The sequence below is a fragment of the Cololabis saira genome, chromosome 10 (genome assembly GCF_033807715.1).
Source record: "Cololabis saira isolate AMF1-May2022 chromosome 10, fColSai1.1, whole genome shotgun sequence".
NCBI lineage: Eukaryota > Metazoa > Chordata > Actinopteri > Beloniformes > Belonidae > Cololabis > Cololabis saira.
Genome location: NC_084596.1, coordinates 45,192,488 through 45,220,476, shown reverse-complemented (window position 1 = coordinate 45,220,476; position 27,989 = coordinate 45,192,488). Strand labels below are relative to the sequence as shown.

General features: G+C 42.7%; 1 protein-coding gene across 2 annotated transcripts; it reads right to left on the bottom strand.

Annotated features, from left to right (window-relative positions):
- Positions 1-279: 279 nt before the first annotated feature.
- LOC133453129 (caspase-8-like) lies at positions 280-27,989 on the bottom strand. 2 transcript variants are annotated; one of them, XM_061733012.1, is made up of 12 exons: positions 27,841-27,989; positions 20,189-20,303; positions 16,528-16,694; positions 16,331-16,436; positions 14,586-14,715; positions 13,790-13,845; positions 12,776-12,839; positions 11,653-11,702; positions 10,616-10,721; positions 6,328-6,455; positions 4,993-5,387; positions 280-960 (listed from the first exon to the last, which is right to left on the bottom strand). In XM_061733012.1, exons 2-12 carry the CDS (start codon positions 20,294-20,296, stop codon positions 798-800), a joined length of 1,473 nt encoding a protein of 490 aa, XP_061588996.1. In that variant the 5' UTR covers positions 20,297-20,303; positions 27,841-27,989; the 3' UTR covers positions 280-797. The 2 variants fall into 2 exon arrangements, with proteins under 2 accessions (XP_061588996.1, XP_061588995.1); XM_061733011.1 differs by lacking the exon at positions 27,841-27,989 and having other exon boundaries at positions 20,189-20,317.

Below are 27,989 nucleotides of genomic sequence, written 5' to 3'. Positions count from 1 at the left end.
AATAATATATATTATTATTATATATTATATATAATAATATTTTAGAGTAGGAAAATTATTATTAGTATTTTTATTATGCACTTCGAGAAAAAAGTCGAAATGTCGAGAAAAAAGTCGAAATGTCGAGAAAAAAGTCGATATGTCGAGAAAAAAGTCAAAATGTCAAGATTAATGTTGAAGTACAATTTCGAGAATAAAGTGGAAATGTATTTCCACTTTATTCTCGAAATGTCGACTTTATTCACGAAATTTCGACTTTATTCTTGAAATTGTATTTCAACATTTATCTCGACATTTCAACTTTTTTCTCAAAGTGCACAATAAAAAAAAATATTCCCCTCTCAAATATTTTTTCTCCTGCATGGCCCTAATACTCTTCCGTACTCTTTATATCGAGCAAAGACGTCTTTTAAAGCGTCGTCCAGCCCCGACAGTAAGTTTAGGGTTCCCACCTTTCAGAAATAGAAATAAGGGAATGCTTTGATTTAAAGTCTAAAGTGCTTTAATAGCATTGAACTCTCATGACCAGTATTCCTGGGGAGGACCCAGAGGGAGGGGGTCCGGTCTCCGCTGAGGCTGCTGTCCCGTTACCCACAGTCAGATAAGTAAAACGCAATTCATGGATGGACAAGTCTTACTGTTTTATTTTGAAAAATTTCCTAAGGGAGGGGAAAACAATCCTTTTCATTCCATCTGATAAACAAAATGAGAAGTTTAAAATCATCTGGCCGTCTATACCACCGAGGTAAACACAGCTACACACATGCAAACACATCCCAGTCTTTTTGTCCTCCAGATTATGGTACTTTGACATTTGTAGACTTGTCCACAAACTTGAGGACGAGCTTCTTGGTGAGGGTGTACTTGGGCTCCGGCATTTGTTTGAAGCTTAAATAAACCCCCTTGCTGACCTCCCTGTTCACCCTGGTGAGGACGGCCAGGATGTCGTCGTCGTCTGAGCTGCAAACAGAGACAAAGAAGGTAACTATGAACAATAAATACAGGAACTAAAAAAAAACCACACAGTCTGTGAAAAAACAACAATAAAAGCAAACACGCAGGCGTCATCACGCTCCCTGAGGTGTGAAGACTCCTGGATGACCGTCAACGTCATGAAATGGGCTTAAAGACACTGGTGCTTCAATTAGTATAGAAGGTATTGAAATTACCAAAGTTTCTAGGCGTCATTGGCCACGGTTACATGATTTTTAATTCGGAATTAATTATTCCAAATTAGATCATTCAGAATTAAACTATTTTCCTTCGAGTTAACATGGAAATAGTAATTCTGAATTGAGGTTTACATGGAAAACACGTTTGATGGTCTTTCTCCAATTCCTCTCCAGGTCTGGGGGTTGGGAAGGTTCTGATTGGATAGGGGGGCGGACCGGAAGTTAAACTACCGGAAGAAAAACTAACTTAGCCGCTACAACTTTGAAAAGCTCACAATTTTGATGTTTCCTGCCATCTGTTCTTTTAATGATTTCTATTTATGACATAAATGGTCTCTGCTCTTGACCAGCGTTTACTGCTGCTGCATCTTGAAACTTTGTTTGGAAAACCAGCCCAGCAGGAATATAAGTGTCATGTAGACAGACGGGCGAGAGAACGAACAGAAAGAAAGACCGGAATTAATTTAAAGAGGAATGAGTGTTTACATGATCTGGAATTATTCTATTCTGATTTAATCAGAATAAACCAGCCACTTACTTCGGAATTAAGTTTAATTCAGAATGGCCATTTTCATTGGAATTAGGTGTTTACATGGTCATTTTTACTAATTTTAAATGATTTAATTTTAATTCTGAATTAAAGAGGAATTAAACTTCCCATGTAAACGCACTGATTCTGGACGAGGATTTGTGTTGGAAATCACATATACAGCATACAAAAGGTAAAAATATCAAAAACACTAGCTCTGTTACACAAAGTAAAAGATTCACTGGATAACAAGGCATTGTATATTTTATATAACACTATGATTGTGCCATATCTGACCTATTGCATTGAAGTTTGAGTATATTTTTTGCAAGTATTTCCCCAGTCTATTTTCCTTTTACAAAAAAAAAAGCCATAAGAATAATAAGTAGAAAACAACATAGTCATCCTTCAAATCCATTATTCCTTCAGTTAAAACTGTTGACATTTCTTGAATTAGTGGACCACAGAATTCTGCTAATTATATAGAAAGCTCATAAGGAAATGTTGCCAATCAATATACAGAAAAAATTAGAAAAGAGAAAATAAGCACAACTTAAAAAGAACAGAGATCTTTAAAAAAAAAAAAAAATTCAGGACAAAATTAATGGAACGTTGTGTTTCTGTAAAAGGAATCCGTTTATGGAACAATCTGGATACAGAAGCCAAAGAATGAAAATAAAAACATTACATTTAAAAGAATAATAAAAGCCAGTTTGATGAAGAAATATCATGATAATTGTTAAGTTAGGTGGCTTTTCTTTTTCTCTCTCTCTTTTTAGCACCATCGTCATATTTTTTTTCTTTGAATCAAAAAAGAATACGACTATCTGTGTTTGACGACAGCTATTATGTGTTATTTTATGGCTTTGTTGGAGTTTTGTTTTTTTTCTTTTTAAATTGTGTTTATTGGAAAGCGCAATTTGTTTTTGTTTTTTTCATTATTACATTCATTGAAATTTGATTTCTTAGGAAAAAGGGACAGATAAAATAAGGTTAGTCTTCTTTCTGTTCCCTTTCGTTCAAGGAAAGAGATTTGTTGTAATTATATTGAACTGTTTTGTTTTTCTTTGAATGAATGACATAAAGAATGAAACTGAACTGAAACTACAGATTACCGTCAGCCACATGTCCGCTGATGAGTTCTTCCACCTCAAACAGTAACATGGAAAGTGTTTTATTCCAATTCTTCAGAGACTGCTTGTAAACAAATCAATAAATTAACCACCTGTATCCCCAAACTGAGAAGACGAGAACAGATAGACTAACAACCGTGATGTGATATGGGTTTGTTTCTGGCACACTGGGAGGACCGCTCCTCCGTTGTCATGGTTACGTCAACGGCAACAGGGAGAATGCCTGTTATCTGACTGATTTTCACATCACGAAACATTTTGTGGGAATTAATGGCACTGCGAGCAGCTATGAAGAGACAGAACTCCTGGTAAATCTGGTCGTTCTTTATCTCCGTCTAGATCCCTTTTTAATTCTCTCCTCAGCACCAGGTTTATGAACATCTGACCCTCAGAGTTGGATCATGAAACAGACTTTTGCTGCCGTTGCTGGTTGAATAAAATGAACAAGAATCCGTCAGAGTCTCTTTCTCTGATTTCCTCCTCCTGACTCAGACGTCTGACTCCAACCCCCCGACCAATCGGTGGTCTGTAGTGTGATGATGTCAGATACAGCCCACTCAGCAGCTTAGAACCTCGGCAGAATAGTTACAGAAAAGTATCTACCGTATTTTCTGGACTATAAGCCGCTACTTTTTTCATAGGTTTTCAACCGTGCAGCTTATACAAAGGTGCAGCTATTCTGTGGATTTTTCTTCCACCACTCGGGGCGCTCTAACCGGAATAAGAATCAAAACTAAGACAAAATAAATGCAAAGAAGAATACGCTACTTCTTCTTTAGCAAATAGAAGTAGGTAGAAGCAGATTTCAAACAGATAAATAGATAAATAAATACTGGTTATTTTCTCTTGGTTCTGTCCAGTTTTAATCAGCAAAGTTGCTGCCGTGTTAAAAGACACTGTTAGGAAAGATCTATTTAGGTACAAACATGTACATCATTTACAGTTCAAAATCCTTCTGTACATGTAGTAAATGTCTAATCTAACAACATAAATATTTGCGGCTTGCATATCTTTTTTTTTTTTAAATAGAGCGGATGCGGCTTATATACAGGTGCAGCTTGTATATCTTTTTTTTATTGTTTTTTTAAAAATAGAGCGGATGCGGCTTATATGCAGGTGCGGCTTATAGTCCAGAAAATACGGTACTCGGTAGTTAGACCCCTGTGGAAAGTGGGAAAGAACCAAACCGAGGTGAGTGAGGCTGAGTAGGTACTAGTGGAAAAGCTCCATAAGGGAGCCCTGAGCTGGAGCTGAGAACGGGCTACACATCACCAGCGTCGTCACAGACAGGCCGTTGTTCAGGAGGGTAAATATAACTGTTGCATAAGGGAAGTAAAAAGGGCAAGTCCCACCTCACCTCAGCGAGCTCTGAGCTGAAATACTTCTCTGCGTCTGGGTGTGAGGGGGGATCATGTTAATCAATACAATCAATTAACCACTACTTGGTCTGGATATTTAAGCTTCTCCTGGTTAAACCCGTTTACTCTTATTTCTCCCTCAATTATGGAGCTTTTCCACTAGAACCTACTCAGCCCGACTCGACTCATCTCGGTTTGGTTCTTCTCCACTAGGGGTCTAACGTGCCGAGTAGACACTTTTCTGTATCTATTCTGCAGAGGTTCTAAGCTGCTGAGTGGGCTGTATCTGACATCATCACACTACAGGCCACCGATTGGTCGGGGGGTTGGAGTCAGACGTCTGAGTCAGGAGGAGGAAATCAGAGAAAGAGACTCTGACGGATTCTGGTTCATTTTATTCAACAGACAACAGCAGCAAAAGTCTGTTTCATGATCCAACTCTGAGGGTCAGATGTTCATAAACCTGGTGCTGAGGAGAGAATTAAAAAGGGATCTAGACGGAGATAAGGAACGACCAGATCTACCAGGAGCTCTGTCTCTTCATAGCTGCTCACGGCTCCAGCTGACTTTTCAGCAGCACAGAGACAAACAAAAAAAATTAAAAAGCGTTGCCGCTTGAAGTTTCTCTCACTCTCATTTTTTAACTTAATATCCAACACAAGCCACAGACCCAGCAGCACATCTATCATCTCCTCCAGGTTCTACATCTTTAGTGTTGTTGTCTTCTTCCTTTAAATACACAATCAAATACGTCACAGCAGCTTCTCCAACCTCCTACTTCTACACCCGAAGGCCCTCACCTGCGTGCTGATCGGCCCAGCTGTCTGCACAGCTCCTGGATGTAGATGGAGCCGGAGGTCGTGTTTCTGAAGGACTTGCACTCCGGCACGGTGGCCATGCCCAGCAGGAAGTCGGCGTCAGACGGCACCGTGTCGCCGCGCACGGGCCCCGCGTCCTCCTGGAAGACCTGCTCTTCCTGGTCCCCCTCTTCCTCTGGTGTGTCTGCAGGACTGGGCAGGGAGCCCTGCTGGTAGCCGCTGCCCTGACAGGCCTGGATGAAGAAGAGCTTGGGCTTCCCGGCCAGGGTGGGCACGCTGCCGCTCCTGAACGGCTCCGTCAGTTCTCTCAGCCACAGCTTCTTCTGATCCGTGCCGAACACACAGCCCTTTTCTCCATGGGACAGCACGCACACCACCTGGGGGGGGGGGCACACACACGTTTCCATGGTCATCTACAGTCATATACTGTACATATCGCATCCTGCACTGTTTCATGGACAATCAATGATGGTGTCAGTGCAGACAAAGAGATGATGATGTTATTGTTGAGAGGAAGGTTTTTGGAAATCACATCGCGTCAAACCCCCCCCCCCCCCCCCCCCCCCCCCGTGGGCCTTCGCGATACTTTGTTTTAATTAAACAGTCGGATTCCCCTGGTCCGCACCAGTTCTAAGTTTAGCTGCTAGGCGCCAGCCGGGGGGCCCGCGCGAAGGGGTCCCCGACGGGCGCTGCAGCTGGGGAGATCCGCAAGAAGGGCCCGGCGCACGACCAGAGTTGCCGCCGCCATCCGCCGTACCCACCGTATCATGAATGCCTAACATGATAACGCACGTGCAAAGGTTTTTTTGTTCTTTCTTTTTTTCCCTAATTTTCCAACTGACGGAAATACGTCTAGGGAAAGAGAACTTTAATTCCTGCAATATAATACTAGTATTAATATGTTGCATAACTACACAGTCATATAATTCATGCAACAGCTCAAAAAACTGTTTTAATAACACTAACCCAAATCAATATCGGAATCAAATCAAATCGGATCGAATCAAATCTTGATAATCGATTCTGAATCTCAAGAATCGGAATCGATTCTTGAGATTTGAATCGATCCCCAGCCCTAGTGAGTACATGTGCTCCAACGCCAACCCGTCTCCCACGCGAGCAGCACTGCCGTCCACCGACGGCCTGTCGTGTCGTCGTGGAAGCGTTGTTCGCGTTGCTTGTTCAGTAAAGTTCAACTTTCACGGCTCAGGCCAATAACGCGATGGCTACACGGAGTCGGAGCTAGCCAGGGAATGTATGGCCCTGAAACCTGGATCACACATGTACCGGGAACAGGAGGTGTGTCACGCCACTCACCAAAGCGTCTTCACGCAGAAAGTTTCTTTTGGCCAGATTCTGGACCTGAAGGCGGATCTCTGCTGCAGTGAAGTCCTTGTAGATCTGGACCGTGAAGCCCAGGCGGGAGAACAGGTTCTCCAGAGCCGCTGTGTCAGACAGGAGAGAGACAGATGTTCAACCAACATGCCGTCATTTATTTTTCGCAGTGTTACATCCACTCCCACCCGCATCCACAAAACTCTGAGAATTCACTCCGCACAATAATAGATGCATTGATTTAGTGTCTTCTCCCGTCCCGCAGAGAAATGTCCAGACAAATCTATCTGATTTGTTGTTAATATGATCATTCTGCAGCTTGATAGATAATTGACAGTTCATAGGGACCTGACCGAAAGTTAGATGCAAATCCATCATTGTCATCATCCACAAGCTATTTTGCCTTTCGCACGCATCAATTATTGGATTGTGGTTATAGCAACGAGAGTAGCTGTGAGTGGCTCAAATAACACTAATAAATAACATAAAATAGACAAAGTTAATGAAATGAATTAATTCAACAAATTAATCACTTTTTTGTGGCACCACCTGGTTCATATTAGGTATAAAGCATTGTATAATAAGTTGTGTTGAGATTTTCACACTCACAGTTAACATTAAAACAAAAATTGCAAGTGAATCTCCAAATTCAAGGTTTCTTCCTCCTAAAGGGGAGTTTTTCTTGCCACTGTTTGGCTTAAGGTTTTTCTCCCACTAGGGGAGTTTTTACCTGCCATTGTTTATGTAATAATTGCTCGAGGGTTTATGTTTATGTTCTGGTCTCTGGAAAGATCCTAGAGACAACTTTTGTTGTATTAAACACTATACAAATAAAATTGAATTGAAATGTACTTTGGGTAAAATGGTTGGTCATCAACAGCCGTCTATCAACGTCATCATGGATCACTTGTCAACAGAGCAGTAATCCTACAGCCTAAACATGAGCAGGAGTTAGAAACACAAAAGGTGGAGCGATAAAACGCAAAGAAAAAGAAAAAAAGGGAGCAAGAAAAAGCCAAATTGTCCAAACTAAACGCATATTTTGTTGGCCCTAATCCTCCTCCTGTGGGAGATGAAGCTGACGTTGTTTAGCAGAGATTCATCCCCGGGTCCAGAAGCTGCATGCTGGTCAGGGAGCAGGTTTACAGGGAGATACAGTTAGAACAATCACAGCAAGAACATGGGAGTTTGTGGTAAATGTGGATATATATGGAGGTAGATTTGTGTCTTAATTATTCAATCAAAAAAAAAGATTGCTTCAATCAAAAAGTATATTTTCAATTAAAAAAAAAATTCCCTTCAATCATTCAAAGAAAAAAAGTGTTTGAAGGCAAAAGAATATTTGAGACTCAAAAAATGCATTTGAACACTGTTTTTCTTTGATTGGAAATGTTTTCTTTGATAGAAGTGAAGGTTTTTTGTTTGAAGCAACTTTTTTGATTGATGTAGTGTTTTTTTGTGTTTGGCCATATTATGGGTAGGACATTTGTGTCTTTATCATTTAATCAAAAAAGAAGTTGCTCAAAAAGGAAAAAAATATTTTCAATAAAAAAAAAAAAACTTTCAATCAAAGAAAAAAAGTGTGAATGCAAAAAAATATTTGAGACCCAAAAAATTGCATTTGAACACTTTTTTGGGGATTTAAATCATTTTTATTGATTGAATTGAATTTTTGAAAATTGAAAATATATTTTTTGATTGAAGCAATCTTTTTTTTGATTGAATAATTAAGACACAGATCTACCTCCATAGATATAGTAGCCCGGCCGCCGAGCTTATTTCCTCCTCTGTCTCTCGGCTGTAGCGATGATGATAATAGAGACTCAGCAGCTGCAAAGGGCCCGGTCATATGCCCCGCCCCTGGTCTTATGCCCCGCCCCCGGTCTTATGCCCCGCCCCCGGCCATATTCAATTCAATTCAATTCAATTTTATTTATATAGCGTCTAATACAACAGAGTTGTCTCTAGACGCTTTACAGAGACCCATACCCAGAACATGACCCCCGAGCAGTTATTACATAAACAATGGCAGGTAAAAACTCCCCTAGTGGGAGAAAAACCTTAAGCCAAACAGTGGCAAGAAAAACTCCCCTTTAGGAGGGAAGAAACCTTGAGCAGGACCAGGCTCATCAGGGGGGGGCCTCCTGCCGAGGGCCAGACTGGTGGGTCAGGGACGGCAACAGCACAGCAGGCAGGTGGAAGCAGCAACGGGATGACCAGGGGTGGGGACCGCAGGCCAGCACACAGCTCCCGAAGCTCCGGCCCAATCAGCAAGTCCCAGGTTGGGGTGCAGGGTCAGGGAAAGACTTGTGCTCCGTAATGCAAGCTACAAGCCACCCACGGCCACCTGCAGGACAAAAGAGAGAAAAGGGAGGAGAAGGGGGGGCCAGCAACGGGATGACCAGGGGTGGGGACCGCAGGCCAGCACGCAGCTCCCGAAGCTCCGGCCCAATCATCAAGTCCCAGGTTGGGGTGCAGGGTCGGGGAAAGGTTGAGAAGGGGCAGGGCCAGGGAGAGGAGTCTTGAGGGACGAACATTCTCCCCCGCCCAAAAGGGGCCGTTACCCTGCCCCCCTCACTCCCACACTGCAGGTTCCGGTGTCCGGCAAAGGATGCTGCAACATGGACAAAAGAGAGAAAAGGGAGGAGAAGGGGGGGCCAGCACAAGAAACCACAGGAGCGACTCTGACACACTAAAGTTTACACTACCTAGAGATTTACCAACACCAGCTAGAGGTTTACTAAACACTAACTATAGGCTTTACTAAACAGAAATGTTTTAAGTTTAATTTTAAAGGTGGAGGTGGTGTCAGCCCCCTTAACCCAGATTGGAAGTTGGTTCCATAGTAGTGGCGCCTGATAGCAGAACGCCCGCCCTCCAAATCTACATTTAGATACTCTAGGAACTACGAGTAAACCTGCACTCTGAGAACGGAGAGCTCTGACAGGAACATAAGGCACTATCAGGTCTTGCAAATAATGCGGAGCTAAGCCGTTTTGGGCTTTATACGCAAGTAATAAAATTGGATTCTGAATTTTACGGGTAACCAATGGAGCGACGCTAACACTGGAGAGACGTGGTCTCTCCTGCTAATTCCTGTCAGTACTCGTGCTGCTGCATTTTGGATCAGCTGGAGCCTATTCAGCAAATTACTTGGACATCCTGCTAACAACACATTACAGTAATCTAGTCTAGAAGATACAAACGCATGAACTAGTTTTTCTGCATCACTCTGTGAGAGGATTTTCCTAATCTTTGCAATATTACGGAGATGGAAAAAGGCTATTTTACAAACCTGATTGACATATGGTTTAAACGACAAATCCTGATCGAAAATAACACCAAGATTTCTCACAGTTGCACTGGAAGCCATCGCAACACCATCTAATCCCTTCCTAAGATGCTCTGGACCAAGAATGATAACCTCTGTTTTATCTGAATTTAGAAGCAGGAAATTTCTGGACATCCAGTCCTTGATGTCCCTAAGACATGCCTGAAGTTTAACTAACGGTTCTGTTTCATCCGGCTTCATAGACAAATAGAGCTGCGTATCATCAGCATAACAATGAAATTGTATGCCGTGATTCTGGATTATACTTCCCAACGGCTGCATGTATAAACTGAACAAGATTGGCCCTAGCACTGAACCCTGCGGAACACCATAACAGACCCTCGACTGTTCTGAAGAAACCTCAGGTACATGAACAAACTGGAATCTGTCAGATAGGTATGATTTAAACCAACATAGAGCTGTCCCTTTAATCCCAACAACATGCTCTAACCTGTGCAGTAAAATGCCATGATCTATAGTGTCAAAAGCAGCACTGAGGTCCAGTAGAACCAGTATGGACACTAATCCCTTATCTGAGGCCATAAGGAGGTCATTCGTGACTCGAACAAGTGCTGTCTCTGTGCTATGATGCATTCTGAACCCTGACTGAAAGACTTCAAACAGATCATTTCTATACAAATAGTCACATAACTGGCTTGAAACTGCCTTTTCCAGAATTTTAGACACAAATGGAAGGTTGGAAATTGGTCTATAATTAGCTAAGGTGTCTGGGTCAAGAGAAGGTTTTTTAAGTAAAGGTTTAATTACTGCGACTTTGAAAACCTGTGGTACATATCCTAAACTGCCATATGCCCCGCCCCCGGTCTTATGCCCCGCCCCCTGTAATATGCCCCGTCCCCTGTGATATGCCCCGCCCCCCAGCTCTGATATGTTCTAATACTGGCTCCCTCAGCTGGTCAAAGACAAAAAAAAACCTACTTGCATCCTCGCGAGTTCCTCCCCGTCTGGACAGCTCTGTCCCCGAGAAGTCCTCGTTGTTGAAGACCACGCACAGACCTCGAGGGTTGTGGACCAGGCGGTAGTACTAGAGGACACAAGCACAGTCAGACGGGTGGAGGAGAGGAGACGGGTGGTGTCTGCAGTACTGGAGATGAGGGAGGATGAGGGGGGGTGGCATCCCCCCCTGAAATAAAAACGGTCCAAATCATCCCCCCCTGAAATAAAAACGGTCCAAATCATCCCCCCCTGAAATAAAAACGGTCCAAATCATCCCCCCCTGAAATAAAAACGGTCCAAATCATCCCCCTGTAAAACTGTCATCCCCCCTTTCCATCCCTTATGTCATTTCATCAATGAATGTGGTTTTACTGCTATTTCAACATTTAGAGTCATCACCAGAAAAATAACACCAGAAAAATAACTTATTTGACAATTTTCACCTGTTTCAAGTAAATTTTCACTTGAAATAAGTAGAAAAATCTGCCAGTGGGACAAGATTTATCTTCTCATTACACGCAAAAAAATCTTGTTCCACTGGCAGATTTTTCTACTTATTTCAAGTGAAAATCTACTTGAAACAGGTGAAAAATTGTTGTTTTTTCCAGTGATGAGTCTTGTTTTAAGTGTAATGATATTTTTTTTTACTAAAATGAGACATTTTAACTAGAAATAAGACAAATATTCTTGTTAAGATTGTGAGTTTTTGCAGTGATCCATGTTACTTATCCTGTGAAGGACAGAGTCATATTGATAAGTTCAGAAAAGTGTTTTTTATTGTTGTGTTTTGATGTATTTGATGTAAGCCCAGTGGATATTTAAAGCTTACAGAAGGCTGCATTTAACTGCTGCTATGTCATTCCTGCAGTATTTCTGCAGCTGTTTTGGTCACTGCTATTATTTGTAATATATTATATTATTTGTAATCAGCACAAATTATCTGTCCCCATATGATAAAATCCACCATCCCCCTGATTTATTTTTACAACTCGAGTTCTGGGCGTCTGTGAAAGGGTTACCTCATCGGGGTAGGACACCACGGGTTCAGAGTCAAGGTCCACGCCTCCATCTGAGGGACAAAGAGACAACGAGCTCAGTAAAAAACCAGCACACACCGTTTCAAAGCTTTCACAACAATTCATTTCATTTATTTTTCATTTATTTATTCAGCACCATTTTTTTTTTTTAAACAGTGCCTGGAGGGAACAAAGCCAGAAGGGCTTGTACAGAGTTCCACTCCCATCAACAACTGTGATGAAATAACAGAGATAATGTACAACAAATTAAAAAAATTATAAATATAAACGTAAAATAGACCATGGTTACAAGGTCTGGATTACAGGACTGTCTCAGAAAATTAGAATATTGTGATAAAGTCCTTTATTTTCTGTAATGCAAAAATGTCTTACATTCTGGATTCATTACAAATCAACTGAAATATTGCAAGCCTTTTATTATTTTAATATTGCTGATCATGGCTTACAGTTTAAGAAAACTCAAATATCCTATCTCAAAAAATTAAAATATTCTGGGAATCTTAATCTTAAACTGTAAGCCATAATCAGCAATATTAAAATAATAAAACTCTTGCAATATTTCAGTTGATTTGTAATGAATCCAGAATGTATGACATTTTTGTTTTTTTTAATTGCATTACAGAAAAATAAAGAACTTTATCACAATATTCTAATTTTCTGAGACAGTCCTGTATATTGAAGAGAAAGACATTGAAGGTTAAGACAGAATAAAATATTTTTTTTAATAACTTTCTGAAGGAGGTAAAAGATAGTGTTGACTTCAGCCACACATTCAAGTCATTCCAGAGTTTTGGATCTAAATGTAATATTAAATTCATGACCAGATGTTTGACAGAAGGGTAAATGAAGATTGCCACTGTGTGTAGTTGGATATGAATTAAAATCAGATGAAAAAGTAAAAAACAGCGGGAAAGTGACAGGAAGATCTTGTTTTCTATTGATAAACTCATGCACAAACAAGCAAGAATGAAAAACATTAAGTTTATGAATGGATAATAGTGAATATTTCATAAAAAGAGGTGGTTATTGCAAGACATAGGTAAGTCATTAACGTAAATTAATAAAATGATGACTTGAATAAATCCATTTCAGAAGAGAGACTTACAGCTGAGCTCCGTGTCCGGCGTGGACAGAGACACTTGGGAAGGCCGAGGGCTGTGGCTGGACTTCTGTGGCTCGGAATAAGTAAAGCTGGTCAGTTAACTCCCTCAACACAGGACTGAGGGTGCTTTCACACCTGTGGCCCGTTTGTTTTGTTCCGATTCAGGGGCTAAATCGATACAGTTGTTTTGTTTCTCGTTCGTGGGGTTTGCAAACGTCTGTACCGGTTCAAAGCTGATAACAAATGCCATGAACCAGCTGCTCTCTGATTGGTCAGATGAACGCGAAGGAGTTTCCTTTTCCACACCCCGGGATCAGAGCAGTGGATAAAACATTTTGCTTTATCCACTGCTCTGCCCGGGATAAACAACACGCCCCTTTCACAGAGAGGGTGCAAAGCGCAGACTGCAGCCGTCGGCTTTAGGCTGATTTATGGTTCCGTGTTACACCAACGCAGAGCCTACGGCGTAGGGTACGGCGTAGGGTACGGCGTAGGCTCTGCGTCCATTTAACGCAAACCATAATTCAGGCTTTACCCAATCATTTACCGTATTTTCTGGACTATAAGCTCAGCCGCGGGAGAGAGGCCGCCTGCCGTAAACCCTTCCTAAATTGAACATATCTTAATTTCACCGTGCCGCGCTGGGACGACATCTCGGCACGTCCAATAGGAGAGAAGGTGGTGGAGGCTGCACCGACTCTTCTCTTTGCGCCGCGGTCGCACATACACATGAATGGAGTTGTATCGGTTGCTGTGTGGATTATGTTCTCACTACAAATAAAAAAAATGAACCGTTTCAGGTCTGGAATGGAATCGGGCCGAGATCCTAACCCTAACCTCTCCTGGGAGATCTCGGCTCGCTTGTTTTGTGCCGTTTCCAAGCGCGATTGCTGTGTTCACATGTACCAAACGATCTTTAGGGGGAAACTCTCCCTGTTCCGGAACAACTGCTCCAAACGGGACAGGTGTGAAAGCAGCCTGAGTGTTAGAAACCCACATTTCCCCACAGATACTCACCTGCTGATCCATGCTGACGTGCGGGGCCACTACGTTTCCACGCTGCTGCTGTTGCCCTGAAAGCAGAAAAGGCAAATGCTTCACTATCTGCACCGTATAAAGATTTAGACCCCGTCCACACGTAGCCGGATATCTGCGGATATCTGCTAAACCGGAGATATTTTCCTACGTTTTGACCTGTCATCCACACGAAAACGCAAATAAACGAAGGTTTAAAAAAACTCCGGGCAAAGTGAAGATTTTTGAAAACTCCGTTTATGTAGATGCGTGTAGACGGACACAGCCGGAGTTTTGCGTTTTCGAACGTCACATTATGCTCCAAAACAACAACAAATCTGCTCTGACGTGCGACTTTTGTTAACTACAGAAAGATGATCCAGCATCTGTTCTCCAAGCTATTTATTAAATAAATGGTCTCTGGTCTTGACCACCGCTTACTGCGTTACACCGACGCAGAGGCTACGCCGTAGGGTACGCGGCGACGCGCACCCTACGGTGCCCGCGGAGCCGCGGAGCCCCGGTGCCCGCGGTGCCAGCTGCGCCGCGGAGGTGCAGCTTCCCGGGAGCCGCAGATGATCTACAGGTTAGAATGCTTATGAATGTGGTCGAAAACGCAGATCTTCGGTTATGTGTGGATGCAAATTTTTTTTATAAACGGAGGGGGGAAATATTCGTTTTTAAAAATACCCGGCTACGTGTGGACGGGGTCTTATACATAACACATTCCATCCATAAATCCTATCATCAATCATCCGTATGGGTTGATATTCCAGAGCTTGGTGTTCATGTTGCATACCTTGCATGTAGTTGTGCACAGTCGATGCCAGCTTCTGATCAAACTGCTGCAGCAGCTCGTGGAGCTTTTGGACGTTGCTTCGACTAATTAATCCCATCTTCTCCATTTCCAAAAACACATCCAGCGCAGTCTTCAATTCAGAGAGAAATAAACTAAATTACAATTCAAATAAAACCAGAAATCCTCTCCACTTCATTTCTGATGAGGTTCACAGTAACTGATAAACATCGTTTCTGAAAATGTGCACTGTTATTTTGCTAAAAAGCTGCAGTGAAAGCTGCAGTAGACCGTAAATACTGAAGCTGCAGGATGACCGGCCTGCTGAGGGCGGTTAGCCGTTAGCTGATGTTGCTGCAGAGGTTAAAGCGTAATAACTTGTGTTGGTTCTGCCTAACAGAAACTCCTGTATCTGACTTTAAAAATGAAAATAACATTAGAGCTGATGTGTAATTTCTAGTGATATTATGCTCCCTCCTTCTGGGTGTGGGAAATAGTGAATAAATCATTTAAAATCATTTCTTATATGGTGATCATAATTATTGTTGAATTTTGATAGGTATTTAACACATGACGTCATGTGTCACGTCTTGCTGCTTCACAGATTTACATTGTGCATCGTGTTCTGCATTCTGATTGGCTGAACAGTCTCCCCGCTTCTTCACTTCCTGTATCAATAACGTTGGTTGCTTAGCAACAATGCTAAGAACGGCCAATGAGCTTCAGCAGCAGCTCAAGAACGGGACCTTTGATGAATCGTTCATTACAATCTCAGATATAATCCATGGTGGCATGTCGGGTTAGAAGAATCTTATTACCCAGAAGAAAAAAGAGCGACAACAACGACCCATAACTATTTTCTTCTCTGGAAAAAACACTCCTGCACCGCGGCTTTAGGAGAAAAAGACGCTACAGAGTCAGGATGCAGCAGCATCAGAAGAGCAGGGAAATACACACCAGTCACTATTTGTCCTACTGTACTTACTGTAAAAGGTTGCTACTTCACGGATTTCACTTATCACGGGTTCTTTTTGGAACGGAACCCCCACGAAAAACCAGGGATTACTGTACTGAGATGCTGAGACGCTGACGCTGAGATACCTTTTTTTTAAGTTTAGTTTAAGGTGGAGATGGTGTCAGCCTCCTTAACCTCTGGGTTAAGGAGGCTGACACCACCTCCACCTTTAAAACTAAACTTAAAACCTTTCTGTTTAGTAAAGCCTATAGTTAGTGTTTAGTAAACCTCTAGCTGGTGTTGGTAAATCTCTAGTTAGTGTAAACTCTAGTGTGTTAGAGTCAGTAGTCATAGTTGCAGCTATAGAACAAAACTATAATAGTTAGTCTCAAATATAGCTTGGTGGTAGATATGCTGCTACAGGCTTATGCTGCAGGGGGGCCGACATGATCCACTGGGCGGTGCCTCTCACCCTTCTTCTCCTCTCCTTTTCCCTTCCTCTCTTCTCCATTTCCATTTTTATTTATTATAAATATCTCATAGCTATCATTTTTGTCCATCGTTCCTGTAGTTTCTTGTGCCGGCCCCCCTTTTTTCTCTTTTTTGTGCATGTTTGCAGGCCGGAGCCTCGGGAGCTGCGTTCTGGCCTGTGGTCCCCCCACCCCTCGGTCATCCCGTTGCTGCTTCCACCTGCCTACGTGGAAGTCTGCTGTGTGCTGCTGACGCCCCCCCATGCTGAGATACTGAGATGCTGAGATACTGAGATACTGTCAGAGTGTGGGTGTGCTCTTACGTCGCTGATCTCCAGCTGTCTTCTGCCCAGGTCGCTGCTCAGTAAATATTTCATTTTTTCCAGATTCTCCGTGGTCATGTCCTCGTATATGTTGTACAGCATCACTCTGAGGAGAGAGCAAAAGAGTGAAGGAGACAGACGGGAGGTAAAGAAGCAAGAAAAAGGCATAGCTGCTGTAAAGGAACCCTTCCTCCCACCTGTACTCGGCCAGGACCGGGTTGGCGTCCGTCTCCTCGGCCTCAGGCTGCAGGAGGCCCAGGAGATCGGCTCGGTGGATCGTCCTGAGCAGCTGGGACAGGAAACAACTGTTCTCAAGCAAACCTTTTTCCTCCAGTCTCATGAAGAGCTTCTTCGCGTCCTCGATCTGAACGAGAAGAATCAAGAAATATGAGAACAACGATCCACTTGGAGAGAAACAAACAGCCCCGTCCAGGTGGGAATGAGGCTGCATGGAGACTTGTTTGATGCACTTTTCTTTTTAAATATGCCACTGACTGTGTTTCCATGCATCAATAACCCTTTTAAAACCCGAATATTGGCAATAACCCGAATTTGCACGGCCATGTAAACACCAATAATACCTTTGAATAACCCGAATTTGCTCATATTCGGGTTTTTAAAAACCCCAATATGAAAAACGCCAAACGGAATATCCCCATCAAACGGAACAGGAATTTGTTTTCTGCACATGCTCTGTTCACAAGGAATCCTGGGGCCGGATTCACAAAACATTCTTAAGAAAAAAAATCTTCTTAAGTGTCATTTTTTTCTTAAGTTCAGTTTTAAGAAGAAAAAAGAGAAAAAGTCATATTCTCCAAAAAAGTTCTTAAGTATTTTCTCAACTTTATTCTTAAGTTTCTTCTTAAGAAAAAACTTAAGAATAAATGAAATTCTTGAAATAAAAGTTCTCAAATTTGTTCTTGACTTTTTTCTTAACTTTAAGACAACCTTGACCCGTCTTAAAATGTCTTGTGTGAAAAGGTAAAACACTAATATCACCTTTTTCAACACATTTTAGACAAGTTTAGACTAGTAGGTCATAGTTTGAGGATACACTTTGTAATTAATTACACAAAGAGCCTGTTAACTGTTTGTTAGCATGTTAGTTAGCGTGGTAGTTAATTATTATTGATTTTCCCGAATAGTATTTTTTTCAACACATTAATCTCATCCACCATAACCTTGAAAAGTTCCTGCGTCTCTTTTTCTCCTTCTCCATGTTTAGTGAGTGACTGACGGTTAAGACCAAACTACCTGTATAAATGTTGTTTGTTGGCACGTGCAATGCAATGACATATTTTAAGAAGTTCTTAAGTAGGAAAAATAAGAAATTCGTAAGAAATGACAGTTCTTAAGACGGTTCTTAAGAAAATATTGAGGAATTGCACTTAAGAACTTTCTTATGAACTTCTTAATTTTAGATCCTAAGACATTTCTTAAGATCGTTCTTAAGAACATATTGGTGAATCCGTATGGAGCTAGAACAGTCTCATAATTCGCAAATGCACACACCGTTTCACAAATGCACAGGACAAAATTCACAAATGCACACACCAATTCACAAATGCACACACCGTTTCACAAATGCACAGGACAAAATTCACAAATGCACACACCATTTCACAAATGCACACATCGATTCACAAATGTATGGAGCTAGAACAGTCTCATAATTGACAAATGCACAGGACAAGTTTCACAAATGCACAGAACAATTCCCACGTGCGTAGGACAAGATATACAAATGTATTTCTGATGCACACACAAATATAACCTGATTTACAAACGTTTTTTTGTCTGTGAGCTGCGCTGGATTTGCGTGTGACTTTTGAGACTCCCCTGACTGGACTCGATCCACAAATATTTTTTTTTTAACACAGAAGGATCTGCAACCAATCAGATGTCTTCCTTTGTTTCAGCCAATCATAAGAGCGCACCCCACGTGGGGGACGCAGAGCAGTGGATAAAACACAATTTACTCTAAACCAATCAGATTAAAGGGGCGGATACACCTGCTGTTTGAGCTGCGTTAGCGCCGTTCACTTAGAAAAGTGATTAATATTTGGAGTTGGTGGAGTAAAGATAAATAAACAGCAACAGGAGATAAAAGATAAATAGACAGGATGGAGAGGAGATCACTGTTCTGATTTTCTTGTGATCTTGGTAAAGAAAACAGCACGATCTGAGATGGTTTGTCGGGCTGATCAACCAGAGCCGTCAGGAGACTGGAGAGCTCCAAGTCCTGCCGATGCAGCAACTGATGATGAGAAACAGCGGAGATATTTCTGTATTTGAACTACAGGTGTCTTTCAGGAGAACGAGCCTGTTGACGGGGTGAATATTGCTGCAGTCGCGTTCTGGCTCTGGCCGCGAGTGGCGCTGGTCCCGGTCAGACACCAGCTGACCACAGTGACCAGACATGGGGGTCAGAAACAAGCAGCTGTTATCCTCACGTTCATGATGTGACATTGCCAACACACAGAGACAAATATGTTTCAAAACAGCGGTGGCAGATCAACACATTCCCGGTGCAGAGTCATGCTCATGGGAAGATGCAGCGGTGATGATGCTGGTCGGGGTTTAGTCCACCGATCATCAAACATCTGAGCTGGATACAGAGGTTCTTCGGTTATCAGTCGACTGATACCGACTTTACTCCAGAAATTTCGGTAAATTAATCTCCTGACATGCGCGTGCTCGCTCCACCTGGCGCTGCTGCTCGTCCCCGTCAGGTAGAGCAGCAGCTCTCTGCTGCGTTGTCGGTTCTGAATCAGCGGGACAATCCCATGTAACACGTAGTCAAACCAAACGGAGCAAATACATAAATATCTCTGCTGTTTCTCATCATCAGTTGCTGCATCGTCAGGACTTGGAGTGCAGTCTCCCGACGGCTCTGGTTGAACGGCCCAACAAACCATCTCAGATCGCGCTGTTTTCTTTACAGAGATCACAAGAAAATCAGAACAGTGATCTCCTCTCCCTCCTGTTTATTTATCTTTTATCTCCTGTTGCTGTTTATTTATCTTTACTCCACCAACTCCAAATATTAAATCACTTTTCTAAGTGAACGCAGTTCAAACAGCAGGTGTATCCGCCCCTTTAATCTGATTGGTTGCAGATCCTTCCGTGTTAAAAAAAATTTATTTGTGGATCGAGTCACGTCAGGGGAGTCTCAAAAGTCACACACAAATCCAGCAGCTCAAAAAAAAACAAAAAAACGTTTTTAAATCAGGTTATATTTGTGTGTAGCATCAAAAATACATTTGTATATCTTGTCCTACGCACGTGTGAATTGTTCTGTGCATTTGTGAAACGGTGTGTGTATTTGCAAATCGGTCTGTGCATTTGTAAAACTTGTCCTGTGCATTTGTCAAACTTGTCCTGTGCATTTGTCAATTATGAGACTTCTGTTCTAGCTCCATAAATCCGGCCCCTGGTCTTTTGAGTCCAGGAAGTTCTTCTAAACAAAACACAGAGAAACGCAAGACCACGCCACACTTTTGGAGTGAGGAGGAGACTAATCACTTAAATGTAATGAAAGATATTAACAATTTGGCATTTGTAGACGGTAGAAAGTACCGGGATAGCCAGATTTACAAGAAGGTGAGAGAAAAGTTGCGCGAAGCAGCATTTGTTTTGGATTTGGATACAGGAAGAAGAAGCGGAAATGACGGGAATTGCGTCATAATGTTCTCCGCGCATCGCTGGTTTGATCCAGATATCCTGAATGATTAATTACCATCTAACGGAATATTCCGAATGTTTCAGTAACCGGAATATTAGCAATAAATAACCCGAATTTTGACTGCATGGAAACGTAGTCAGTGACAGAGACTAAATTCAAACTGCGGTTCTCACCCCCTCCAGACGCTTCCTGTTGATGACATCACTACACAGGAAGCAGAGCTCGGCCACGTTGGAGGAGTCCAGCTGCTCATCTATGTGGGACAGAGTCAGCCGGTCCATCAGGGCCCTGGGGAAAACACTGAGGCTGAATACCCCACAAACATCAAGGTACAATGTTCATAGTAAATGAAGTTAAGATCACAGTGATACTGTACAAATCACACTCTGGACACTGTAAAGTAAAGTACTACCACACTACGGAATCTCATCTCTATTATGGATGTGGTTACATCAATGTCTTTACTGACACCAGCACCGCCACCTTTAAAGGTTTCACCACTCTAAATCTAAATATAAATCAAGCTGTTGTCAACATCCAGCTGAGGATTAAACTGGAGGTTCAGAGAAATCCAAGTAAACACGCACGAGAAGACGATTGATTATTGGGTGAGGTAATGAGAACAACGTCGTGAGAACAACTGGGCTGATTGGGTAACGTACTGCGTCACGCATCGCGTCACTTCCTGGTGTTGCGGTCCGTTGCTGCTGCACGGCTTGCGGGCACAGATCTCTCCCGACTTTTTTTGTCTTAAACTTAGACTGTTTTCTGGTAAAATAGCACTATATCTGGTACATTACTGTCTTTATTTCAACACTCGCTCATTTTCTCTTCCGTAACTTTCACTGTCACCAATCACCAATACATTTTCTGTCCGTTAGCCTCCGTTAGCATCTTAGCATGGGCTCTCCGTCTCCCACCGTTTCACCTCTTTGCTGCTCAGTGTGTGAAATGTTTAGTTATTCCTCTGCCTCCTTTAGTGAAGACGGTAAGTGCTTAAAATGTAGTTTATTTACAGGGCTGGAGGCGAGGCTCAGTCAGTTAGAGGTCCGGTTCTGCCAATTTGACCATAGTCCGATAGCCTCCTCAGCTAACCAGGCTAAGCTAGCGGCGGACCGGCCCATAGCAGCTGAGGCTAGCCGCTCCCCTGCAGCTCCCGAGCAGCCGGCCAGTCAGGACCGGTGGGTGACGGTTCGGGGGAAGCGTAGTAAAGGGCTCACGGAACACCACCACCCGCTTCACGTGTCTAACCGATTTTCCCCACTCAGCGACACACCCGTTGAGAAGCCGACCCTGGTGATAGGCGACTCCATAGTCAGACATGTGAAGCCGACTCCAGAGACCATAGTTAGGTGTATCCCGGGGGCCAGAGCGGGCGACATAGAAGCAAATTTGAAGCTACTGGCAAAGGGTAATCGTAAATATGGTAAAGTTATCATCCATGTCGGAGCTAACGACTCCCGTCTTCGCCAGTCGGAAGTAACCAGAATGAATATTGTCTCGGTGTGTAACTTCGCTAAATCCATGTCGGACTCCGTAGGTTTCTCTGGCCCCCTCCCCAATTTGACCAGTGATGACATGTTTAGTCGCATGCTCTCGCTCCGTCGCTGGTTGTATCGGTGGTGTTCAGAAAACGACGTGGCCTTTATTGACAACTGGGAAACGTTCTGGGGAAAGCCCGGTCTGATTAGAAGAGACGGCATTCATCCCACCCGGGATGGTGCTGCTCTTGTCTCTAGTAATTTGGCCTGTTTCATTAGACCCTCTCCCTGACATCGCAGGGTCCAGGCCAGGATGCAGAGCTGTAGTTTAACACACTTCTCTGCTGCTTCTCGAGGACCAACGCCTGCCAACAAAACTATAAGATTACATGATGTAACTGGTAACTCTAACCAGGTGCCTAGCAAAATAGAAGTAGTTGCAGTTCCCCGCCCTCCACTAGTTCACCAGGTGCGGCGTTATAGAGGCGTTAACCAAAATAATCTTGTAAAAATTAAAACCAATGCACATTTGGTACCAATAAGAGACCGAAAAATTAGATGCGGACTACTAAATATACGATCATTAAGCTCCAAGTCTCTGTTAGTAAACGATATAATCACAGAGAGCAGGACTGATGTTTTCTGCTTAACAGAAACATGGTTACAGGATGAAGAGTATGTTAGTTTGAATGAATCAACTCCGCCCGGCTACTTTAATCATCACATTCCTAGAAACACGGGCCGGGGCGGAGGAGTCGCAGCGATTTATAACTCCAGTCTCCAAACAAAAATTGAACCTAAGTGCAATCATAATACGTTTGAAAGCCTCACGCTTAGTCTGAAATTTCCGAGCTGGAAATCAGAGAAGCCAGTTGTGTTAGTGGTAGTGTATCGGCCCCCTGCTGGCGCTTATCTAGAGTTTTTGTCTGAATTTTCAGATTTCCTTTCTGGATTATTGATCAGTACAGATAAATTCATCATAGTGGGTGATTTTAATATTCATATGGATGTTGAAAGCGATAATCTTAAATTAGCTTTCAATTCTCTTCTAGAATCAATGGGTATCTCACAAAAAGTGGACGGGCCGACGCATTGTTTTGGTCATACTCTCGATCTCGTTCTCACCTACGGTGTTGAAACTGATGGTCTGTTGGTGTCACCTGTTAACTCCCTTTTATCCGACCATTATTTAATAACGTTGGAATTGAATGTTGTTGATGTTGAAGTGCAGGGCAGGAGGTATTATTTTAGCAGATGTTTGTCTGATGAAGCTATTGCTAAATTTAAGGAGACCGTTGCTCGTCTTGCGACAGTGGAAAATAGTGAAGCCTCTACTGAAGCAATAGAGGCCAGTGACCTGGGTTCTACCTCTGATGTTGATTCTCTTGTTAGTAACACTGCTGATCTGTTGCACTCAGCTTTAGATGAAGTTGCTCCTTTGAAAAGGAGGGTTTCTAGCCACAGGAGCTTAACTCCCTGGTACAATTCAGATATTCGCATGTTGAAACAAAGCGTGCGTAAAATGGAAAGGAAGTGGTACTCTTGTAGGTCTGTAGACTCTTATCGTGAATGGAAAGATATTCTAATAGTATATAAAAAAGCCATTCGCAAAGCAAGAACAGCTTATTATTCAACGTTGATAGAGGATAACAAAAGTAACCCACGTTTTCTGTTCAGCACTGTAGCCAGGCTGACAAAGAGTCACAGCTCTGTGGAGCCGTGTATTCCTGCAGCTCTCAGTAGTGAAGACTTTATGAGCTTCTTTAACAGTAAAATCACGAGAATTAGAGAAGAAATCAACCAGCCGGTTGTGGGCGTTTCTTCAGCTTTAGCGACTTCCCTAGGCTCTGACTTGTCTCTAGACTGTTTTGATCCTATAGACCTCCCTGAGCTGACCTCACTCGTTAATAGAGCTAAGTCTACCACATGTATGTTAGACCCCATCCCGACTCCACTATTCAAAAATGTTTTTTCTCTTATTGGTGTGACAATACTGGACCAAATCAACCTATCCCTAAGCTTAGGATATGTACCACAGGTTTTCAAAGTGGCAGTAATTAAACCTTTACTTAAAAAACCTTCCCTTGACCCAGACACCTTAGCTAATTATAGACCAATTTCCAACCTTCCATTTGTATCTAAAATTCTGGAAAAGGCAGTTTCAAGCCAGTTATGTGACTATTTGTATAGAAATGATCTGTTTGAAGTCTTTCAGTCAGGGTTCAGAATGCATCATAGCACAGAGACAGCACTGGTTCGAGTTACGAATGACCTTCTTATGGCCTCAGATAAGGGATTAGTGTCCATATTGGTTTTACTGGACCTCAGTGCTGCTTTTGACACTGTTGACCATGGCATTTTACTGCACAGGTTAGAGCATGTTGTTGGGATTAAAGGGACAGCTCTACGTTGGTTTAAATCATATCTATCTGACAGGTTCCAGTTTGTTCATGTACATGAGGTTTCTTCAGAACAGTCGAGGGTCTGTTATGGTGTTCCGCAGGGTTCAGTGCTAGGGCCAGTCTTGTTCAGTTTATACATGCAGCCGTTGGGAAGTATAATCCAGAATCACGGCATACACTTTCATTGTTATGCTGATGATACGCAGCTCTACTTGTCTATGAAGCCGGATGAAACAGAACCGTTAGTTAAACTTCAGGCATGTCTTAGGGACATCAAGGACTGGATGTCCAGAAATTTCTTGCTTCTAAATTCAGATAAAACAGAGGTTATCATTCTTGGTCCAGAGCATCTTAGGAAGGGATTAGATGGTGTTGCGATGGCTTCCAGTGCAACTGTGAGAAACCTTGGTGTTGTTTTCGATCAGGATTTGTCGTTTAAACCATATGTTAATCAGGTTTGTAAAATAGCGTTTTTCCATCTCCGTAATATTGCAAAAATTAGGAAAATCCTCTCGCAGAGGGATGCAGAGAAACTAGTTCATGCGTTTGTATCTTCTAGACTGGATTACTGTAATGTGTTGTTAGCAGGATGTCCAAGTAATTTGCTGAATAGGCTCCAGCTGATCCAAAATGCAGCAGCACGAGTACTGACAGGAATTCGCAGGAGAGACCACGTCTCTCCAGTGTTAGCGTCGCTCCATTGGCTACCTGTAAAATTCAGAATTCAATTTAAAATTTTATTACTTGCATATAAAGCCCAAAACGGCTTAGCTCCGCAGTATTTACAAGATTTGATAGTACCTTATGTTCCTGGCCGAGCTCTCCGCTCCCAGGGTGCAGGTTTACTCGTAGTTCCTAGAGTATCTAAATGTAGATTTGGAGGGCGGGCGTTCTGCTATCAGGCACCATTACTTTGGAACCAACTTCCAATCTGGGTTAAGGAGGCTGACACCACCTCCACCTTTAAAACTAAACTTAAAACCTTTCTGTTTAGTAAAGCTTATAGTTAGTGTTAAGTAAACCTCTAGCTGGTGTTGGTAAATCTCTAGGTAGTGTAAACTTTAGTGTGTTAGAGTCAGTAGTCATTGTCGCAGCTATAGAACAAAACTATAATAGTCAGTCTCAAATATAGCTTCGCGGTAGATATGCTGCTATAGGCTTATGCTGCAGGGGGGCACCGACATGATCCGCTGGGCGGTGCCTCTCACCCTTCTTCTCCTCTCCTTTTCCCTGCCTCTCTTCTCCATTACCATTTTTATTTATTATAAATATCTCATAGCTATCATTTTTGTCCATTGTTCCTGTAGTTTCTTGTGCCGGCCCCCCTTTTTTCTCTTTTGTGTATGTTTGCAGGCCGGAGCCTCAGGAGCTGCGTTCTGGCCTGTGTTCCCGGCCCTCCCCCCCCTCTGGTCATCCCATTGCTTCTTCCACCTGCCTACGTGGATGTCTGCTGTTGCTGCTTCCGCCTGCCTGCACCCCCCCCCCCTCTGGTCATCCCGCTGCTGCTTCCACATGACTGTTGTGTGCTGCTGATGCCCCCCCCCCCCTCTGGTCATCCCGCTGCTGCTTCCACATGACTGTTGTGTGCTGCTGACGCCCCCCCCCCCCCCACCTCTGGTCATCCCGCTGCTGCTTCCACCTGCCTGCTGTGTGCTGTCGACGTCCCTGACTCCCCCAGTCTGGCCTTCGGCAGGAGGGTCCCCCCTTATGAGCCTGGTCCTGCTCAAGGTTTCTTCCCTCCTAAAGGGGAGTTTTTCCTTGCCACTGTTTGGCTTAAGGCTTTTCTCCCACTAAGGGAGTTTTTACCTGCCATTGTTTATATAATAATTGCTCGGGGGTTTATGTTTATGTTTATGTTTATGTTTATGTTCATGTTCTGGATCTCTGGAAAGCGTCTAGAGACAACATCTGTTGTATTAGACGCTATATAAATAAAATTGAATTGAATTGAATTGAGGTGCGTTTGACCCCGCAACGCTAGGTGGGGCCACGTGCGCTTTCACGTTGGCCGTCTTCTGGTACAATTGGTAAACAAGTGGGAAGGAGGACAACAACATGGGAAAAAATTAGAGCTGGGTATCATCACTGACCTCCCGATACGATACGATTCCGATACACTAGGTCCCAAGACGATACGATTTCCGATACGATACGATATCGATATTCTGGTTACAATAAGGGAATAACATGATCCTTCCACGCGCCACGTCCGGCCAGAGAAGCCCCACCCTGCCTGGTGAAAAGAAGCAGCCTGCTCACTCCTCAAGTAAGGAGGAGACTTGAGCTCGGTGCAGGGCCTCCCGGGGTTGGTAGAGGGAGCAATGCCCAGGACTGACTTAGGTAGGAGCACTGGGTGATAAAATGGGGGAAAAAAATGGGGATTAAAAAAAATAAAAAATAAAAAAATAAAATTAAAATCGATACTTGGATTTATGTATCGATAATCGTTCCTACACATGCATATCGATAAAATATCGATATATCGATATTTTTAACCCACCCCTAGAAAAAATGGACGCTAATGATGCAGCAGCTCTGAAAATGTCGTACATCTCGCGGTTCGTCACTTCCAGACGGGGGTCCCGGACAGTGTTGTGCAAGTTCATACTTATGAACTCATGAACTAGTTTAAAGTTCAGTTCACATAGTTTAAAATAAGCCACAAGTTTCCTGAGTTCATTTCAATTATTTGTGTTATATCTGAAACAGTAAATGTTTCAGCACTCTGCTTTTCCTTTTTTTGTGTAGGATTAAGATTCCCAGAATATTCAAATTTTTTTAGATAGGATATTTGAGTTTTCTTAAGCTGTAAGCCATGATCAGCAATATTAAAATAATAAAAGGCTTGCAATATTTCAGTTGATTTGTAATGAATCCAGAATGTATGACAATTTTGCATTACAGAAAATAAAGGACTTTATCAAAATATTCTATTTTTCTGAGACAGCCCTGTCTGAGGAAACTGCTGGAAAAGCCCAGGAGTAGCAGAGCTAGGAAACTCTTTTGTGACTCATGACTCAGCACTTTACAGGCTCTCTTGAGGAACCTGATGTTTAAGTTTATGTCTCGACTTGATGAGTCACAAAACTGTATCATAATGAAGCTCACAAGCCCCAGGTGCAGATCTGTCAGATATCAATCATATCTATGGAAACATTTGTATGGGTGCCTTTTAAGACTCTCATGAATAAGAGTATGTTTGTATGTGTTTATGTAGTTGTTTATTTTTTATGTTGTATGTCTTGCTATTGGGTCTAGAGCCTGTAATGAAGTTTATATATTAACTTCATAACTTTCATGACGTCGCAACGTGACGTCACGAAACCGGTGTTCTGACAATTTCTGCTGCTTTGCCAAAAAATGCTACCTCATGGTTTTCTACCAGGTAGAGCAACAATGTTACTGTGTTTTACTCCCTAAGCCCACTTCCTTTTCCCCCAAGTGATCCTTGTCTCTTGCCAGGCCGTCATTGTAAATAAGAATGTTCTTAATGACCTGCCTGGTTAAATAAAGGAGAATGGCTGAATGAATATCAAATAAAGCGCTAGAATTAGTTTTTTACCTCTTTATCGTATAATGTTCACAAAGTGTAATGCAATTCATGTCATGGGTAGTGTACTTTTGAAGGATCAAATACTCAACATCCCATATTATCAATTTAGCGTGGCAAGCAAACTTTGAAAATCGACTGTGCGCATGCGCAGAACCACAAAGTAGTATTTCTCGGCAGGTAGCAGAAATTGGCAGAACACCGGCAAACGCGCGTCTCCACCCAAACTGTAAAACACACCCGGTCAAAGTTCTCACTCGTGAATATTGTGTCCCACTACGAAACATAAGTAAACGTATGTAACGCCAACTTTACATAACAGTCCGAAAGTTTGTCTCACGTCCCCAACCGCGGAGGGAAACTTTTTGTAGTTAGAATGACCAAGTTCTTACCTCCTGTCAGTGTCCGCAAACGCCCCAAACAGGTAAAACAGTGGCTCTGATAATGGGATTCAGAGGTTAAAAAAAGATAGAGAAATGTAATCTTTACTTCGGCAGACGCGAACTTCTTTTCGGGGAGCTTAACTGTCGGCTGTTTCACT

Bases quoted from the DNA above. Each gene is read 5' to 3' on its own strand.
- LOC133453129 (XM_061733012.1), bottom strand. From the start codon at position 20,296: ATGGACCGGCTGACTCTGTCCCACATAGATGAGCAGCTGGACTCCTCC. The intron at 10,722-11,652 runs GTAACCCTTTCA...TGTGTCCTCTAG, and splicing joins TGGTGTCCTACCCCGATGAG to TACTACCGCCTGGTCCACAA. The intron at 6,456-10,615 runs GTAGGTTTTTTT...TGTCTGACACAG, and splicing joins AGGAACTCGCGAGGATGCAA to CGGCTCTGGAGAACCTGTTC.